The 20165-nt window shown below is 57.1% G+C and overlaps 1 protein-coding gene across 6 annotated transcripts in view; it reads right to left on the bottom strand.

Moving 5' to 3' along the window:
* Positions 1-1221: 1221 nt before the first annotated feature.
* LOC130153544 (uncharacterized) overlaps positions 1222-20165 on the bottom strand; it is a 36286-nt gene continuing 17342 nt past the window's right edge. The window contains exons 2-3 of one of the 6 annotated variants that reach the window (XR_008823439.1): positions 13714-13760; positions 12580-13096 (exon numbers count right to left, since the gene is read on the bottom strand). Coding sequence is in view for 1 of the 6 variants with exons in the window: in XM_056348500.1 (XP_056204475.1) it covers positions 4745-5725 (981 nt within the window). In the remaining 5 variants the exon portion in view is untranslated. Of the gene's footprint in view, positions 10595-11152; positions 12032-12579; positions 14629-20165 lie in introns of those variants that run through there. The other 5 variants (XM_056348500.1, XR_008823438.1, XR_008823437.1 and 2 more) reach the window with 5 other exon arrangements.

The following is a 20165-nucleotide window of genomic DNA, read 5'->3' as shown; positions in this document are numbered from 1 at the left end:
TCGCAGAGATTTGCTGGGGCCGTTTCCACCTCTCTGTGTGCTTGCACATGCCAACACCCATGTGCATGCGGGAATGCACTTGTGCACCAGCACCCATGTGTAATACCCTCCCTGCCAGCCAGCTGCTGGAGAGAAAATGCGTCCTGTGTGAAAAGCAAAAGCTCTTAACTGACCGACAACACTCGCAGCAAGGGCTGTGGATACAGGACTGCTGGCAGATTTCACCAGGAAGGTGCTGGGAGGCTGCAGAACCTCGCTGGAGGGTCTGGTGGCTCTTGAAGCGCCACATGATGGATGTTTTCCCCAGTTCCTGCAGGTGTTGAACTTCAGATCTTGCCTCTTGCAAGACTTCAGATGGGAAGGTAGAGAAAGCACTGGTGCACCTGCCTGGCCGGGGATGTGTGAGCTCTCTGCAGGCTCCCACAGTGCTGCTGAACCTCGGTGCACCTCAGTGAAGAAGGAAAGTCCTTTTAAAAGTGGATATTGGCTCTGGTTTCACCTGCTTCTGGAGGGTAGCAGAGGTTTTTCTGCCACTGGCAAGTTGTTTTCCTCTTTTCAGGGCATCCTTTGCTCCCAGCCATGGGTTATATCAGCTCTTGATTCTCCTCCTCTTAGCCTAGTTCCTCTGTTCCAGGAACAAAGGTGTCAAGCAATGATCTTTTGTCTCCTAATAGAAGATTATATGAAAATGCTTTCAAGCTCAGCAGAAGATGAGAGGAGCTCAAGAGCCCTGGCACGGCGCAGAGGTCTTAACCTTCTCAGGGTTCCCAGTGGGTCCCACTTTGACCACTAGCTTTGCAGAGGACACTCCACTGCCGGTCTTCTCCTTCACACCCCAGTTCAGGCCATCCCGGTCACCATTTGAGGGCCAAGAAAATACACAGCAGCGGGTAAAGTGGGGTATCACTTGCTTCTCAGAGCCAAGGGCACAGCGGTATGGCCGAGACTGGACATATCTTGTCATCACCATGGCAAGTGACACATGGCAGAACTGGCAGAGAGCATCCCCAAGGGGAGCCAGCCTGAGGGAAGGATTACACAGCGGGCACTTAGGAAGAATAAAGGTGTGGCTATAACAGGCCCAGTTGGGTGGATCAGCTGGGCAGAGACGAGAGCAAACCCTCCTTTTGTGTTCAAAAGCAGCTTTCCATTGCCAGTCCCCAGCATACGATGGCTTGGCAGCACCGTAAGGGCTGGGGTACCAGTGGGGAGCAGCTGGGGTGGGCAAAGGGGGTTCAAAACAATGTCTTCCCAGGCAATGTGCTCAGCTTCGGACAGTCTCTCACTACTGTTTTTTTATTAGTCAGTCCTTAATCTGTATTGCCCTATTGTAAAAACATGTAAATAATGCGAACATGGGGGCTCAAGGATCCTCAGCTGCCTGGCCTTGCACCCCTGCAGCAGAGACTGCCCAGAAATGTTACTCAAGGTGCACAGCGCGCTGCAGTTTTCACATGTTTTTAGCAGCGGTGAGTGCGGCAGTGCCCTGGGCCATGCCAGGAGCCTGGGTGACACGGATATGGGGTGCTGTGAACAACCCTAGAGTGACCCCAGAGTGGGATTTAGGCTGCTGGTGCCAAGGTGGGTGGTGATGGGGATGCTGGTGCTGGAGCTTGGAGCCTCCCCTCAGCCTTGCCAGGGGAGCACAGCCTGGGTCGGGGGTACAAACCAACCACCTAAACGTGCTCCCAGTGCCCCCCACCGCTTTCAGTGCCTGCAACCACCCACTTTGAGAGTGTGTTTGCATGCAGCCTTCTCTGTGTGTGCATACATATGCGTGTATATGCAGATGTGCATGCATGCATACACATATACATACATATGCGCGTGTGTGTGTACCCGTGTGTGCCCACATGAGGGTTGGGGTGCGCACGGCTGTGCACATGGGTGGGGGGAGCTCTGTTAAGAGGAACCATTTCCCAGTCTGTGCTGATGCAGTTTAGCAATCAGAATAACTTTGCTGATGAATATTTAAGCCAAGCTCTGAATATTTAAAGCATTCAATTATTTTAATGGCTTCTAAGTGTGACAGCAGGAGGGGACGGGGGATGGCTGCCCCTGGGTCCGGCACCAGGCCTATGGCAGGGCAGGCAGGCAGGGATGCTGTGGGCAGCCCCCTGCTGTGGGTGGGGGGAAGAGCGTTGTCCCCAGCAGGGTGGTGGCATCTTCAGCATGCTGCCAGGGAGCTGCCAGTGCCGAGCACTGCTGGCTGCTGGTGCGAGCCCTGCCAGAGCTCGGCCGGGTGGGCAGAGCCCCAGCGGGCAGGAGGAGAGCTGTGCCCTGCCATCCTGGCAGGCTGAGCTCTGTCCTAGTGCCCTAATTCTTGCATAAGCAGCCTCGGCTCGTGCCAGCACCGCATGGTGCCAACCCCCTCCTCTCTGCCACCAGTGATGCTCCTGAGATGTGCCTCTTCCTGTCCCTGTGCCATCGTGCCATCACGGCAGTGGAAGCACCCATGCGCTCCTGCACCAGTGCCACCACCGGGACACATCAGCCCTGTAGATACCCCCTGGGATGCGAGGGGCAGATGGGCATGCAACTGGGGCACCGTAGCCTCCATCACGCCCGAAGTCCCCCCAAAGGCAGATCCGTGGTGAGAGGAGTGCAGTGGTGGTGACGGGAGTGCAGCATGCCTACTGGGGCTAGCCTGCCCCCGTGGCTGGGTGCTGCATTCAGGGACCTGCCCAAGAGCCACAGCGAGGAGGGTGGCAGGGAGCACAGAGGAGCACTTTCCCAGTGCATGCTCCTGCAGCCATAAATATTCATATTCTTATACTAATTTTCCATGTACTTTTCTGTCACATCCAATTTTATTTTAATTTCCCTTTATAAACCTTCACAGCTAATGCACTCTGTGCTCCCATGATTACCCCAATCAGCCGACGCTTTAAACACAATCCCTGCAGGCAGCTCTTGTTGGAAGCTATAGGATCAGTGAGCATCCACGCACGAGTTGTGCACACTTGGCAAGACCCACTCACCGGGGCTACAGTAGAGCTCCTTTGCCACCCTGTGGTGGGCACAGCTCCCATCTTGGTGGGCACTCTGGGCTGTGCTGGGCTTCCCACGGTGGCCAGACCAGAGGACATCTCCAGTCTTGTGCCTTTCCAGTAGCCTTGGTTGTGTCTGTGTCCTGCAGTTGCATATGATTGTGTCTTGCATGGGGACACAGCTGTCCCGGTCACTGGTCTTTCCCTGGGCAGGTGGTTCAGCGAAGCCCACCTCTGGGCACCCTCCTGCACTGCCCCCAGCTGGCAGTGACACCCTGCCTGCAGGCAGACCCTGGCTCCTGGATCTCCTTGGGCAGAGGGGATGTGCAGGATCACTGTGCTGGGGCTGTGCCGTGCCAGCCAGACTGCTAGGGCTGTGCCAGGGCTATGCCAGGGCTGTGCCATGCCGGCTGCCTGGACCTAACAGCGCCGTCCCTGCAGGGGTGTGCTTGTGCCATGCCCTGCCATTCTGCACCATGTCAAGCAGACTGCCCAGATTCAATGATGCCATCCCTGCAGTGTCGTGCTGTGCTGTGCAGCCTCCTCAGGCTCATCAGTGCCATCCCTACAGCACTTTGCCATGCCATGTTGTGCCATGCTGTACCAAGCAGGCTGACCAGGCTTGGCAGTACCATACCTGCAGGGTTGTGTCGTGCCATGCCGTGCTGTGCCATGCCATGCAGGCTGCTCATGTTCAGCAGTGCCATCCGTGCAGCACTGTGCACTGCCACCCTGTGCTGTGCCATGCCGAGCATTCTGCCCAGGCTTGGCAGTGCCATAGCTGCAGGGATATGCCATGCCATGCCATGATGTGCCAGCTGCCCAGTCTCAGAGGCGCTGTGCTTGTCAGGGAGGTACCACGTGTGTTTGTCAGTGCCAGGAGCTGTACTGGTGGGTGATGAAGCCGGTGCCTGTGCTGTGATCCATCTGTTTGCCATGCAACTCAGGCAGCCTTGGCTAGGTTCTGCTCACTGCAGCCCATGCACTCCTGCCTGCCTGCCACCAGCATCCTGGCACGGCTTGGTGCCATGGCACCGCTGCTCCCACAGCACTCTGGGGTTCCAGCAGCCATGGAGGCACCAGGGCGGGCCAGGCAGGTGGTTGTGCCAAGGCTAAGCCAGCTGGCACTGCATCTGCATATGTGTCTGTGCATGGACCCATACTTCTGTGTGCATGCGTAGGGGTGTTTGTGTGCATGCACCTCTCGGTACCTCACAGGGGACCCAGAGCCAGCCTGTGAGCTGGGCACACAGTAGGCATTGGGCTGGGCAACAGGGCTTGTACCCAGCAGAGCAGGACGTGTCCCCAGTGGGGCAGGACATGTCCCCAGAAGGGTGGGACACGTCCCTGGCAGAGCAGGCCACCTGCCCTGGCCCAGGGGCAGCCCCAGAGCAGGGTCACACCATAGCATGCAATGGGAAGGGCCAGGGCTACCCAGACGCAGAGTGCTGCTGGCAGAAGGAGACAGCGCATGGATGGTAATTTGCTCCTCACCATCCATGGGGGCATGAATTAAAGAGGCTGTGGGAACCTGTGCCGATCTTCTGCTGGCAGTCCCATGAAAATCCCCCCTCAGGCAGGGGCAGGGCAGCTGCCACGCTCCTGCCAGCCGTGGGAAGTCACTCAGGCTCCGCTCGCTCACTTCTGAAGACCTCTTGATAAACATTTATAAACATTTGTAGTATTTTAAATTTCCCCTCAATAATTTATGAATAGTTATTTTATATACTTTAAAGAGGGTAATAATGTAAAATTTATAAGGCGGGAGCGCTCAGAGTGGCAGCACGGCGTCGCGGGGCTGGGAGCGGGAGACGCAGCCTTCCCCGCCTCTCCCAGCCAAGCACTGATTGAAACTTTAAAGGCTGCAGCAACGGGGTAAACCGGGGCACGGCGGGGACCGGGGGCACGTGAGCGAGAGGTGTGCGGGGGATGCGTGTGGCCGGGAGGGGTGGCGGCCCCAAGGATGGACCATGAGATGCCCAGGCAAGGTGGTGGAAGGAGGGAGGGATGGAAAGGAAAGAAATCTGAGGATGGGGGGGATGAGCGGTGGAGATGAAAAGGAAGAAGGGGAGTGCATGAGAGGGGCAAAAAGATGAGTAGGAGAAGGGAGGGAGGGAGGAGAGATGTGTGTTAGGGAGCGATAACTGCAGCGGGAGAATGCAGGAGCGAGGGATGGGGAGAAGGAGGGATGGAGGGAGCAGTGGGGAGGGGCGAGAAGCAGCTGGGAGCCAGAGATAAAGAGGGAGGAGAAGGGTGCCCAGCACTGCACGCGGAAAGGTGTCAGGTAGATGGACGGATGAAGGAGTGGATGGACGGATGAATGGAGGATGAACAGAGCAGGAAGGGGGGAATGGGGAGAGGTGTCTACAGGGATGCAGGGGGGAGTAAGCCAGCAAGTCCGGGTCTGCAGCATGCCCCCACAGGTAGGGGGTGTGTGAGCAAGGTTTGGTGTCCAGGGGTACAGGAAGAGAAGTGCCTGGAGCTGCAGGGATGGGAAGATGTTGAAGTGCGGTCATGCCAGGGAGGCATCTCTGATCAGCAGCAGTGTATATGTTTGCAAGGCACGAGCAGGAGCACAAGGGAAAGTGCATGGGCAGGGTGTGATCAGACATGCAGTGGCTGAACACATGTGCAAGGTGTGAAAGTGCAAGGTGGGTGTGAGCAGACATGCCAGCCATGAGTGTGTGCCTCAGAGGTGAGTGGGTGTGCAAGGCATGCATAAGTGTACAAAGCATGCAGGGCTAGAGGGTGTGCACACCGTATATGTGAACAGAGTGGGAATGCTTGTGCAGGGGGTGAGTGTGAGCAGGGTGGGAGTGCTGGTGCAAGGATGAGTGTGAGCAGAGCAGGAGTGCTTATACAGGGGGTGACGATAAGCATATTGGCAGTGCTCAGGCAGGGATGAGTGTGAGCAGGGTGCAGTGCTTATACAAGGGGCGAATGTGAATGTGCATGTGTTGCAAGTGTGCAAGGGGTGGGAGTGTACGTGCAGAGCATTAGTGCACATGCATGTGAAGGTGAGAAGGCAACTGTGTGCTATACAAAGGTGCTCCCCTCCTTCCCCAAGCTCACAGGGAACCTTGTGGCAGGATCCTCACATCAAGGCACCCCCAGTGCCAGCCGTGCCTTTGGGGATGGCCCTTCCCCAGCTCCCTGAAGGGCTGCAGGGTTAGCACTCCACTCTGGGCTCTCAGGGGCGGTTCTGAGCTCCTCAAGGAAACACGGCTGCTGGCCCTCCTCATGCAGGGCACACCAGAAGGGCCCAACTCAAAGGGATATCCCCCCCAGATCCTGCCTGAATTACCAAGACACCTTAAATGTCCAAGCAAAATCCATCAGGAGCTGGCAGCCATAGAGGGACCTGCCACGAAATGATAACATCTTCCATGCTATATATAGCGCTACCTTTATATACATATACAGATATACATTTATTTATGCTGCTTCAAGGAGGATGTCAGGGAGAAGGGGAACACAGTCAGGGCGTGTGTAGGGCTGCGGGAGAGAAGGGTGCAAGTTGTGCAAGGTGTGAGTACATGAATAGGGCACAAGTGCATGTGCAAGTGTATGTGTGGGGTGAGTGTGCAAAATGTGAACATATGCATAAAGCTGAAGGTGTGTGCAAGGTGTGAGCACTTGTACAAGGTGAGCAAGCTGTTTACATGAAGGGTGCAAGCATGCGCATGCAAGACAGGACTGTGCATGCAAGGAACATGTTTGCAGGTGACAAGCATGCATGCAAAGCACAGGTGGGAGCAGGGGGGCTCAGGGGTGCTGTGTCCCCAGCTGGGATGGCGATGCCACCACAGGGGACCTGTTGGGGTGCAGAGGTGGGGGCACATGCAGCACGTGGGGCAATGTGGGGTGCGAGGAGAGGAGGGAAGGGGCATCTCGGGCTCCTTGCAGCCAGGAGTGGGGAAGGTAGCAGAGCACTGTAAGCAGAGGGAGAATTTATTTATTTTGATGATAATTTCCCAGTGTTTGGGGCTGTCAGGTTCCCGGTTAGCAGCTCCCCCTCCGTGGAGCTGCTCCATGTAGTTGACACCGCAATTGTTTTCTGAAGAGAACACGCGACTTTCTTCTTATGTATTCCCTTTCCCGGTGTTTGTATTTGCTTCAAAGTCTCCTCATCACCCTGTTTGGTGACAAAAACTCATGTCTGGAGATCAGGGTAATGTGTTGCTTTTCAAAGCTCGTGGAGGAGGGGGTTGGTAGACATGGATTTGCTGCATTATTTAGTTCCCCGCAGCGCCCTGCCTCCCCAGCAGCCCTGCCTGTTGTCCCCACTCTGGGTGCTGGGGCACCCACCCTGCCAGCTGGGACACCCCAGGCACTCAGCATCCCACCTTACGCTTTGGGATGGTTGGGGGCACCCAGGAGGAGGGGGGACGCCAGGGTGCAGGAGCCTCTGGGTAGCATTTGGAGCACTCATACCCTCCGAGGGAGCACAGCAGGCACCCCCCAGCTTTGCAGACACTGTCACAGTGTCACACGGCTCTGGTGTATGTGGTGAGGTGCCAACAGTGCCCTGACCTGCTCCTGACACTGCCCCCATCCCTCACGCACATCCAGGCTCTCTGGGGTGGGGCAGCAGGGCCATGGACCAGTGTCCCCACTGCATGACAGCAGTCGCTAGCCAACTATCCCTGTGCCAGGGCAGGCAGGCTGGCCATGGTCCCGCAAGCCACCAGTGCCCCATGGTCACCTTTGCTGCTGGCCTGTCCCCTCCAGTCAGACACCTGCAGATGTGTCCTTACAGCTGGTGAGCAAATCAGGGCAGGAAGCAGGGTGTGGGAGACGCAGTGGTGTGTGTCACCCTGAGCTCAGCATTGGGGCTCAGCACCCTCCAGACACTGGTGTGCAAGCATATAGTGCGTGTGGCTGGGTGTGCACACTGAGTGCAGCTGGGTGCTCAGGCCTGGGTGTGTACACACTGAATGCGACGCAGTCAGGTGTGCACATGAGCACTGAATGCAGCTAGGTGTGCATAGCTGTGCATGTGCACACTGAATACAGCTGGGTGTGCACGGTTCTACGTGCACGGTGATTGCAGCTGGATGTGCACGTCTGTGTTTACACACAGAGCTCGACTAGGTACAAATTGCAGCACCCACTTGCGCAAGCACAGGAAGAGTGCTGGGGAATCACACTGGCAGGTGTGCTGGCACAGTCTCCCCCTCCACATGTGTGCAGTGCCACGAGCACAGGCAGTTCTATATCTAATTGATCAATTAATTATCTCCGGCATTCAGCTGCATATTGGTTTTAGATGAAGGGATAGGCTAACAAGCAGATTAGACGTGTGTGTCTTCAAGCAAGTGAGCGAACAGAGACGTGGGAGGAAGGGAGATAGGAGATAGGCAGATGTGGAATAAGGACCTCTTGCTATTGCCAAGGCTGGAGCCGGGAGCTGGAGCTGACACTGGGGGGCACACCTGCAGCGATGCAGAGGAACAGTGCTGAGGATGCTCCAGAAACAGTGATGCTGAGGCAGAGGATGCTCCAGAAATGATGGGCCAAGGCAGGAGGATGCTCCAGAAATGCTGATGCTGAGACAGGAACATGCTTTAGAAATGGTGGGACTGAGGGAGAAGGATGATGCTATGGCACAGACAGGGGTGCTCCAGTATCAGTGCTGGGTGCCCGGTGCCCACCATGGTCTGCAGCCCAGACCAGGCTCATCTTTCTCGACCCCCTTCTGCCCTGCCCAGGATGGATAGGGCTGGTCAGGATAGTGTCCCGAGTGTCACCGGTGCTCATGGGCCATGGCTCTGAGCAGGCAGCATGACCCTGCACGCTGGGAGCACAGGCAGCATGGGTGTATCTCCTGGAGGCTTTGTGTTTTCTAGGACAAGCTGTGCCCCAAAACTGCTGGGGTCAGGCAAACCCAGGCAGCTTTCCGCTGGCATTCAGGAGAAAGGATGGAATCAGTGTCAGCCCCCACTCGCCCCAGACCTCTCCCAGCAGTGCCTGACAGTGGCGAGCCCCCAGGGATGGCCCGAGGAGGTGGCTGCGGGTGTCAGCCATCCCACCTGGCACTGGGGCTCATTAACGCGACAGGCTGTCACTCAGGCTGCAGCCAGCCCTGGGGGCACATCTGGCTGGAGGAACCCCTGCCAGGCCAGCCTAGGGCAGGTGGCAGAGCCTTTGCATCCCTCCAGCATGCTTTGCAGCCCGTGGGGACAGCGGGGAGGGCTGCATGCCATCACTGAGCATTGTTGGGCACCTGGGTGCAGTGTCACACTGCAGGTTGCAGGGGGCCGGGGGGCTGCAGCCAGGCGGAGCACATGGTCAGGGGAGGCAGCAGCGCCTGCTGCGGTCTCTGTCTGTTGCCCCAAGATCACAGCCCTGGAGTGCCTCGCTCCTTGTCAATCTGTGTCAGGCGCTGATCCCCACCTGTCAGCACGGTATATGACAGTCCATTAATGATCATCGTGGAGCAGGATGGCTCTGCACGCAGGGGAGGGAGGAATAATTGTTTGACTTTCTTTACTTCCCATCCTGCTGTCACTTGGTCTTTGGAGTGCTGTCAACCTTGCGGCACCCCTCCAGCTCCCTACCTCAGCACCAACAAGCACCGCATAGCTAGGTGCACACACACTCACTGTATCCTGCAAGCACTGAACAGTCACACACGGGAGCTTGCATACATGTGCACACACATCCATTAGCCTGTGTGCATGCAGAAGTGAGGTACATGCATGTACATGTGCAAACAGAGCCTTTACCCTGCATCCATGTCACTGCACCTGCATGCACATACACAACATATACATGCATTCTTAATCCTGGGACCATTCAGCACTAAGAAACACACCTGCATGTTTGAACACACTGCCCATTCAGTGCACACGCACACACATGCATATTCAGCCCTGGGAGATGTATGTATATGCACACACAACCCATATTCACCAGAGACACACAAACACACCTATACAGTGCTCCCATGCCTGTGACCTGCATCCTACATGCATTTTCAGGCAGGGAGCACATACATGCCCTTGCATGGGCACACAAGGTACCAGCATGTGCCAGTGGTTTTGCCAGCTGGGGAGTCTGGCTTGTCCTAGCTGAGCTCCCGCCACCCTGCTCAGCCTGGCACAGCACAGCTGTGGCCCTGAAACCTGCCCAGGGAGGGAGGGTGTGCCCCCAAATGTGCACAATGCCTGCACTGAATGTGAGCGTGTGCACAGGTGTGTGCACAGCCACTTCCATGTGCCCAGGGCGGGGGTCCCATCATGTCCCACGGCACAGGATGAGTGGGAAGGAGGCAAGCATGGTTGGGCTGGGGCTGCGGGACAGGCAATGCAGTGTCGAGGAGGAGGAGGAGGAGGAGGAAGGAGCAATACTACCCGAGGCTGCAGTCACTGCAGTCAGGAGATGGGTTGGCTGGCTACAACAATGCTGCACGGGGAAGGCTTCTTGCATTTGCTAGGGCCCCAGCCCCAGCGGGCAGAAAGCATTTCCCTCGTTAGCCGGGATGCACTTGCCACTCTCAGGCTGCCTGCCCGATGCCCGCAGCTGTTCGTCCTCCCCGCTGTGCCTGCCGCTTGCCTCGGCGTAATTAAAGATCCAACGACCTTTGCCGACTGCCTGAGATGCTGGAACAAATGAATGGTAAGCACCAGATTACAGCCCAGCTCAGCAGCCCCACAAATCCCTTTAATGAGACATTTAGGCAGGGCCAGCGGGGTGCCTGGCTGCTGGGGTGGGCTGGCATGGGCGGTGGTGGTACCTCGGCCAGCCTGGCCATTGCCTGGGGACAATGGCACCAATGGATCCCAGTCCTGACCCCATCCCTGCCCTGCTGGGCAAGGGTCCTTGGGGTACTGGCCCCACAGGCATCCCAGCACCCAGTTCTCATTGCAGGAGCCACTTGTGGCTCCAGCTGCCCCCATGTTCCCCCTTGCACCCATGTACATGCCACAAGAGCAACCCTGCAAGTGGCAGTGGGGAGAAGGCTAATGGTACCGGGACCAGTCTCCTGCGGGGACATGGGGTCCCTGGCCATGTGGCGGCTCAGGGATGGTCATGGCAAGCCCAGCCCAGGGCTGCTGGGAGGTTTATCCCTTCCAATTGTAATATCAAAAAATGAAAAAGCCTGAATGACTGATGGGGCCGTAAGGGTGCAATCAATAGTTGACACGGCAAACGATGTCTCTGCTCATATTAGTGCCAAATTAAGCTGTTTACTCAAACTTTCCCTGCACAAGGAGAAGCTGGGGCTGGCACGGGGAACTGAAGATGGATGGCATGTTCAGGGGCCTGGAGGTGTGATTCTTCTTGCTGTGACAGACAGTTTGCAACAACGATGTCTTCCCCTCCTCTCCTTCAAAGGTGGAGATGCGGCAAGAGGACTCAGAGAGCACATGGGCAGAAGGACTCCATCCAGTCATACTTACTGCTGGGGCTTGGAGCTCACACAAGCATCCACCCAGCCAGAGAGAGCCGGATGGCCCTGTCCCCCTCCTGGGGACACCTGGGATGGTGGCAGGAGCCAAGGTGGTCCCAGGCTCCTCCGTGACATGTTGCAGGGAGCAGGTAAATCAGGAAACAGGGAGACATCCCAGCTGGACTCCCTCCCTGACCACACTGAGCTGACTGATGTCCCCAGCTTATCTTCAGCGTCCCAGCAAGCCTCTGCCCCAGAGGTTATCTCCAGTGTCCCTGGGTGGGACCCTGGTACTTCTGAATGGGGGCATTTATCCCTGGTGTCCCTGCATGCCCTCACTCAGTGGCATACATCTGTGGTGTCCCTGATTACCCCTGCCCTGGGACATTTATCCCTGGGGTCCCTGCTCCTCTAGCACCTCTGTGCCAGGTGTTTATCTCCAGTGTCCGTGGCATGGCGTTAAGTGATTCACTGCCCCCATCTTGCTCTGATTCATGACTACTTCTCACGATGCCCAAGAGCCTGCCAGTGCCCACGGCGCGTTCCACATCCTCCAGACATTCAAGTCCCTCCCCATGGCCATGACATCTTCCCTGTTCCCCACCAGATGGTGAGTTGTTGGCCAAGTACACAATTCCAGCAAAATCTGAGGGAAGACCAAAACAATCAGTGAATTCAGGTCAAACTCAGCCAGTACAGAAATGAAAGCAGGGATGCAATGCAGGATGCAATGCAGTAGAGCAGCAATATTTTTCAACCTAGTGATTCCAACATGGGTTTTTCCAAATTAACTTTACTTTCTGGCTAGCAGTCAGTGCAAAACCTACCAGCCAAGGCATGCAGCACCCTGCGCCCTCTCGATGCTCACCATCCCCCAGTCCCTGGGATGCTGGCATCTGGGACACAGTATAACGGCCAGGCAGCACGGAGACCCAAAGATGGCAGAGCCAGGGATGTTCCCTCCTCCTGGAGTGGTACAGGCAGAGAGAGGGCAGCGGGCAGAGGCGGAGGCCAGCAGCATCCACCTCATGCCTTTTAATAAAACATGAATTAGGTGCCAACGCGTATTAGATTCACTTCCCCGGTGACAGAAAATCAAAGGCTTCTCCCATCTTTTCTAGAGGCGCGTTCCTGATTGATCTGGAAGAAGCAGCTCAGTGCGAGGGAAGGAGTCTATACACACCGAAACAGCTCTTTAATTTCTTAATTTAATATCTGACACGTAAAGATTCTCATTAAGCCAGTCAATGAAGCCTGGAAATACAATTTTCGTGCAAACTGTCGCTATCATAACTTACACGAAACTTCAGATGGTGCCCTGTAAGCGGTGTGATTAAAACCATTCATCTTCCCTGTCAGTCGCCTGCTCCCACTCTCCCCCCAGCCCCCAGCCCTGCACCACCCGTGCCTGCCACGGCTGGCCAGCCTTGGCACCGCATGGGGCTGGTGGGTGCCACCGTGGCCATGGGCATCCAGCTGATGCTCGACAGCTGCATCCCGGGTGGGATCCTGCAGGAGCACCAGGGCAGTGCTCTCCGGACCAGGCAGACAGGGGGGTACTGGCAGCATGCTGGGCAGCACCCCACCAGGCACAGCCTTCGCAGTGGGCCCTCAAGCCCTGAAATCCCCCCACTGGGGCATGCGCAGGAGGGAGACGATTTCTGAAGATGCTAATTAGGCAAATTAATTCCTGTTGAGTCAAAGCCCTTCTCTGCCTTAGGAAAAAAAAAAAAAAAGCTACTTACTTCAGTGCTGATTAAATCCCAAATATCGAGACAAGGATTAGACCTGAGACTATTCCTTGGGGGTGCTCCCCACCAGCTGCTCCCAGTGAGTGCCTGCCTGGCACCATGCAGGCACACTGAGGAAGGGGCTGGCAGGGACTGAGGTTTGCACTGGGACATGAGCCACTGAATTACTCCAGAGGCTGTTGTTCCTCACACCAGCACCAGGCAGAGCACACATTAGCTGGGCTCGTTGCACCTGCATTGGCTGAGGAAGAGGATGGTAAAGATGCATGGGTGCAGGGCACCACCTGGGCACAGGGCACGTGGCACATTCTCTGCCATGGAGAAGCCTTGCTGAGCCTCAGGGTGCTCTCTGAAACCACCCATGAGAGGGTGATGGGCAGCTGTCCCATCCTCACCAGGCCCTGAGGGTGGATTGAACAATTTCTCAGGCTTTTCTGCTTCTGTCTGCCCTTCATCCCCCTCTCCCCAATCCAGGCCTGCTGAGCTTTTCAGCTCCAAGAAAACTCCAGAAATTTCCCAGCAGCTGGAAACTCAGTACTGGACACCAGGCTGAGGAAGAAAAGCCACTTCAGGGGACTCAGCAAACACTGCTGGATCTGTCTCACCACGGGTGTTGCATCGCACCTGGTTAGGGGAGGGAAATAATTCACTGGCAGCATTTGTCACCTAAATTTCTGTCCCAGCAGCTGGTGTCCAGCAGAGGAGAAAAGCCAGTGACAGGGTAGCAGAGAAAGGGACTCGTGAGCATCACCAGCTGCCCGGTCCTTGGGTTTCTGCAGTCAGCGCTGGTGCAGCCCCATGTGGGGCACGGCGCCATGGCACAGCCCCTTTGCTGGTGGTGCCAGTGGATAGCGGGTATCAGACACTGTCCCCCAGACCCAAAGCATGCAGCTTCCCCCTGCCTGCCCTTCCACTGGGGAGGGAGCATATTCCTGCGGGGATGGGTTCCCCAGGTACCCCAGCCAAGGTCCAACTGCCGTGTCTGGTCACTGAAGGATGCTCTGGTGAGGTGAAGGCTAGGAAGAGCCTCCAGCATATTCTGGTACTGCAATTGCCCCAGAGGTGTGACAGCTCCGGGAGGAGGAAAGTGGCCAAGCAGGTACCAGTGGGGTCACCCAGCTCTGCCTCTTCCCCCTGGGCTGCAAGCTTGGATGACTTTGACTCCAGTCTCTCACAAGAGATGAAATCTGCCCTGAACAGCATGGGCACCCACCTCAGCCCAGTCATGCCAGCTGAGGCACTTCGTGGGTCCTGTACCCAGGGCACCCTGACGGGGTGGGTGGCCCCTAGGGAAAGGCTCTGAAGGACACAGCACCCAGTGCCTGCGCATCGCACTGGCAGAGCAGCTTTCCTTGTCTTTCTTCTGTGTGTTATCTCAAGACGTCGGAGCTGCCAGCTCCTGCCAGCACTCGCGCAGCCTGACGTCGGTGCAGCTTGAAAGTGCGCGTGGCGTGTTTGATGTCAGGATTACCGGCTGGGTGTATTGTAAATGCTAAAATGAAATAAGAAGATTAGAGAAGAAAAGCGCCGCTCCGCAGTGTGCGCCTGCTGATTGCCTCCCGCTGGATCTTCTGCGGCTGGCGGGGGGCGCGGAGACCCAGCCCGGTGGCAATCATGCAGCAGAGGCAGCGGTGCCATGGAAAGGGTTAAAATGGTCCAAGCATCTTCCACTGTGGCTGGTGCTGCCTGCCACCCAGGCATGAACCCAGCTGGGGCAAGAGGCAGGATGGACCCCTTCCCAGCTGCCAGGGTGCCAGGCTCCCTGATGCTCTGGCTCACATTAAGTGTTCACTGGCTGCTCCTGCTGTCTCCCAGCCCGAGTCCCAAGTCTCCCAGCAAGTGGCCCCACATCAGCCCTGTCTTGCCCAGCCCTGGGCCAAGGCATGGTGGGGCAGTGGGGTCACATGGGGCTGGGTGGGTGCCTACAGCCTCGCAGGGAAGGTGAGTGAGTTCTGCATCCCTTCCCAATGTGCTGCATTCCTTCCCAGGAAATCGAGGCACAGCTGTGTCCCAGCCTTGGGAGCTGGCTTTTAGGGGGAAAAAGGCTTGTACATCCTCGGAAGTGAGTGACAACCTTCTGCAGGTCTTGCCAGGGGAATTTGGGGGTCTCCAAAGGGCAGGTGAGTGCTCTTTTCTCCCCCACTCAAGTGGCAGGACATTCTTAACCATCTGAACCCAGACGTAGCAGTGGGCAGCTCCACACCCCTCCTGCACCCTCCCCCTCCTCACACCAGCCTCTACCAAGCAGAGAAGGAGGCCAGCAGGCCACGACCCCACGGGCAAGTGTGAGAGCCAGAGGGGATGGAGGGGGAGCTGGGGCAGGGGTCGGGCACTGCTGAGCCACTCTCCATCTCCTGCTGACAGCAGCACGCCCCTGAGCATCTCCGCCAGCACCCTGGGACCCAGTCCCACACACACGAGCCTGTGTGTGGGCAGGAGGGCAGGGGGCACTGAATTTCAGCAGCAGGATGATTAGTCTTCATTTTCAGCTGTGCCCTTGGCCTCAGCTTGTCTTGCTGGGCCCTGCTGCCAGTGCTGGAGGAAGAGGAAGAAGAGGAAGAGGAGAAGGAGGCTACAGCATGCTCCCCGCAGCACTTCTTGTGCTGATCCTGCAGGATGCCAAGCTGGGCACAGGCAGCAGCACATGGGGCACAGGGCTCAGCCTCACACATGAAGCCCCCCATCCTCCCTGGCAGAACAAGTCCCACGTTTGCAGCTCCTCCCAGTATGGCAGAGCACCCTCCCCATGAATCCCTACTGACAGTGATCCCCACCTAGCCAGGGGACAGCTTGTACCCCAAGAGGGATGCGGGATCCCCCACCCACACTCTGCCACAGCAGCACCCCCAGGACTGCACCCAGCATCCCACATCCTGCAGCACGGCGCATCCCATGCAACAGTGCATCCTCTACCCACTGCCGTGCCCAGCACTAGCACCACAGCCTGCCCAGGCAGGCCAGCATGCGTCCCGGCAGCCCTGGAGCCGACAGGGCAGAGGAAAGCCAAGCACCAGCCGCCTCTGAGGAAATTTCCCTTCCCTGCAGCAAGGACCAGCAAGCAGGCTGGTGGCTGGCCCCATGCCGTAACTGTGCAGCTACCTGTCTTCCCCACCCCCCCTTATCTCTTGCATCTGTTCCCAATCAAAGCATCGTTTCAATCCCTTCGGGAGAAGGTTGTTCTCCCCCTGCCACCAAATGCTATTGTTTTTCTGAGGCGTGGCAGCTCAGCAGCAGCAGCTCAGCACCTGCCTGCGCCAGCTCTGCTCAGACACGTGTGGGCAAGCGCCTCGAGCGAGCCCCTACTCAGCTCCCTCCTGCTGAAAGCAGAGCTGATTTCATCCCCACAGCAAAGCACTGGGCTGTAGGCGGGAAGATGGGGCTGGCAACCCCCGAGGGAGAGGGCGACTGGGGAATTGACTCCCTTTCTGATGCCCAGTTTGGTGTTGGCAGCGCTCGGTGCCCCGGTTAATGTCTGCATGGGGCTGCTGGGTGGGTGAGACCCATCACAATGCCCATGTACGTCCTCCATCCCCCAGGTTTTGCTGCCAGCTCCAATGTCCCTCTGGGCTGAGCTCAACCCTGCCCTGCATCACCCTAGGTGGGTGCAGATCCCCCCTTGCACCCCACCCCAACCTGGATGTGCCAGGGACAGCTGAGTCTGGCTTCCTCCCCTGCGGGACTCACCCATACACATTGCCATGGGGCCTCTGCTGCTTCTGTGCAATTAATGAGATTTAATTGCCTGTAAACAGATCCCCGGCAGCCCAGAGCTGCCATGGGAAGTTGCTGGAGTCCAGAAAAGGGAATGGGAAAAGGGAATCGTAGCAACTGTTGCCACGGCTGGACTGGCCATTCCCAAAACTTGACCACAGCAAGGAGGGGCTGGCCATATGGCCATGTCCTCCTGCCCTCAGTGCCACCATCACCACTCTCCCACAGTGCTGAGTGGCATGGGGCTCAGCATCCCACAGAGAGCCCCTGCACTGGGACGTGGCTGCATTTGGGGTCCCATGGAGAGGCTGCACTGACAGCAGGCTGCCAGGGCTGGGGGAGGTCCTTGCCCTCCCTCTCTGTGTGACCCCCAGGCTGGGCATGCACACGTCTGCATGGCACTAATGAAGTCTGCAAAGGTCAGGGCTCAGGGTATCAGCAGGCAGTTTCTGTAAATGCTATTTTCTAGCTCAGTGCCCTGTAACTCTTTCTGACAGTTGTGCTTAAATAAAACAAACAGAACATTTTAATCACCCCCGCACACCGCCCCCAGGCACTGCTCCCTGCCCCTAGGACAGCTCGCTGCGCCCCTGCCCATCGCAGCCCCACCCCGCGCCCTTCCCCCTGGCAGAGGACAGCATGAACACCCAAGGGTGTCCAGCAGTGCACCTGGGGGCTGTCCCCAGGATGGCACTACAGCATGGAGACTAATGTCACAGCAGGGCAGGAGTGGGACACACCTCTGTCCCAAGAGGACATGGCATCGGTGGTGCAAGGTGGGCTCGGTGCAGCAGCTGTGCCCTACTCACTGCTCAGCTAGCAATGGGAGAGGTCCCAAGGCACCAATATGCACACGTGTGTGTGTTGACATGTGCCCATGTGTGTGCAGATCCATGCTTGCAAGTGCAGATGTGTGAGTGCACATGTAAGTGTGTAATCCTGTGTCTGAGTACATAGGGATGCATGCGCACATATGCATATATATATATATATTATGCATATATATATATATTTATATATGTGCATGTCTGCATGTGTGTGCACACATGTACCTGAGTGTAGGCATGCCTGTGCATGAGCATCCATGCATGTAACTGTGCATTCATGTACAGAAATGTCTGTGCCAAACATCCACAGATGGCTATACGTGTGTATAAGACTGCACATGCATGCAGGTGTGTTTGCACACACTGCATCTACGTGTCAAAGTGCACACGTGTGTGTGTGTGTGCATGCGTACCACCTCCTCAGCCCATGCAGTGGAAGCAGGTCTTGTCACTGCAATCACAGGGAAGTTTTGCTTAAGCCCGGGTGAGGGATGGGGCTGGGCGAGGGAGCAGTGGCAGCAGCGGCAGTTGGAGCGGCACGCATCCGCACCAGAGATAAGTTCCTGCCACAAAGTTTTCTTTCCCTGCTAATTTTCTGATTAGCTCCTGTCTGATGCGTCGGCAGCAGCGCTCCACGGAGCTTATTCAAAGGCGGCGTAATCTTTCTAAGCAGTGAACAGGGGGCAGGGACGCCATTCAGCTCCCAGCAGACAGAGCCGTGCGTCTGGAGGTAATAACTCTTCAGGGACTTGCAGCCGAGCGCTGACAAGCCGCCGGGAGGGCTGTGGAAATCCTTTCTGCGGATGAGCCAAGAGGATTCTCCTGCTATCCCCTAAAGCCTGCGTGTCACCTAGTCCAATAAAAGGCATTATCGGGAAGGTGGCATTTTGTTCTGGCGTATCTCAGGCCTCCAGCCCAGCCTTGGCTCTGCTGGCTTTGCATGAGAAGGGGAGGCTTAGGGCACAGTGGGTGCTGCCTGCCAGGGATGCTGCTGGGTGGGGGGCTGCAAAACACTTTCTGTGTCCCCCAGCAGAAGAGGGGTTGGGGAGCACAGCTGTGCCTGCTCTCCATCCTGCGCCTTTGCTGGCCCACAGCCACCCAGCGCTGCACCTGCAGGCTGGGTATCTCCTGCCCCAGGGACAGCAGCAGCAGTGCACTGGATCTCAGCACACCCATCCGCTTTCCTGTCTGCCTTAGAGGAGGTATGAGGTGGAGGGCTGGGGAGTTTGGGGGGTTCAGAGCAGTTGGGGGGACCCAGCATCTTTGGTGTGCAGATGTCTCAGCCCCATCCTGGTCCATCCCTCAGCCAGAGGTGATACTGGGTCACCCCAGGGGACCTTCCTAGCCGTGGGGGTGCTGGGCACCTGGTAACCACAGCCCCATCTCCAGGGAGTGTGTCCCCAGGGCTGGGGAGGGCATCCGGAAGGGGGTGCACCAAGGCTGTGCTGGGGGTAACATGCACCTCATGGTGCAGGAGGTCATCCTGGGGTGGTCCTGGTTGTCCCATGTCCTCTGGATCCTGCCTGGTCCTGGACACCACAGGAGCTGCCAACCTGTGGCATTACCTGCTGCAACCAGGCCCCCAGGGATGGGGCATGTGCTGGGCCATGGTGATCAGGTGGTGCCAATGCCTGAGGGGACACACCAGCCCTAACCCCCGAGTTAGCAGGGGGCTTCCCTGCTGCTACCCACTGTGGCACAGCCCCAGGGTAGAGGGGGATCGTCCACGTGCAGAGTGGGCAGCATGGGGGGGACACACGACCCATCCTGATGTGATCGGCTAATTTACCGTGCTGCTTGTGCCCTGCACTAGCCAATAACTATGAAATGATGTGGAGATTTGCAGCCAAACCCTCTCATAAAGAGATTTAGGAGGGTGACGAAGATAATTAAACATCCTTCCCCAAGTATTGACTTGCAGTTGAAAGGGGGAAAAATAACTACATTTTTCACAGTCCTTTTAAATCATCCTGATGCCCAGCTGGGGCACTGTGCAAACAAGCCCTGGCCTGGTGGCTGTGGGGCTGCGAGCACCACAGCCCTCTCTGCCAGGCTGGGAAAAGCGTGGTGGAGCAGAGGAGGAGTCTGGGCAGCTGGGGGCTGGCGCAGGGTCCTGGGCTGGCAGCAGGCAGCACAGGCAGGGAAGGATGCTCCAGAGCAAACAAGGCAAGGGTGACACAAGGGTGGCTGTCCCCTGAACAGTTAAGCTAAAATGAGCAGTGTAGGGCAGTGGGAGAGCTGAGGAAGAAGAAACATGCAGCCAGGCTACAGGGACAGTGATAGGAGCCAAGAGGGGGAACAGGATGCAACAAAGAGGCTTAGGAGAGAGGAGTGGGGGGCTTAAGGACAGGTCCTTGAGGAGCATCCAGGTACATGCTAAAGCAGCTGCAGTTTGCATACGTGGGTCTGCACACACATAGAGCATGCTTGCACACCACTCTGTGTGTGTCTGCACGTGTACGTGCGTGGGTGCATGGGTGCTCAGTGCCTC

Source organism: Falco biarmicus, chromosome 8 (genome assembly GCF_023638135.1).
Source record: "Falco biarmicus isolate bFalBia1 chromosome 8, bFalBia1.pri, whole genome shotgun sequence".
In the NCBI taxonomy this organism is placed as follows: domain Eukaryota; kingdom Metazoa; phylum Chordata; class Aves; order Falconiformes; family Falconidae; genus Falco; species Falco biarmicus.
Note: the sequence above shows the minus strand (reverse complement) of the source record. Positions and strands in the feature narration are given on the sequence as shown.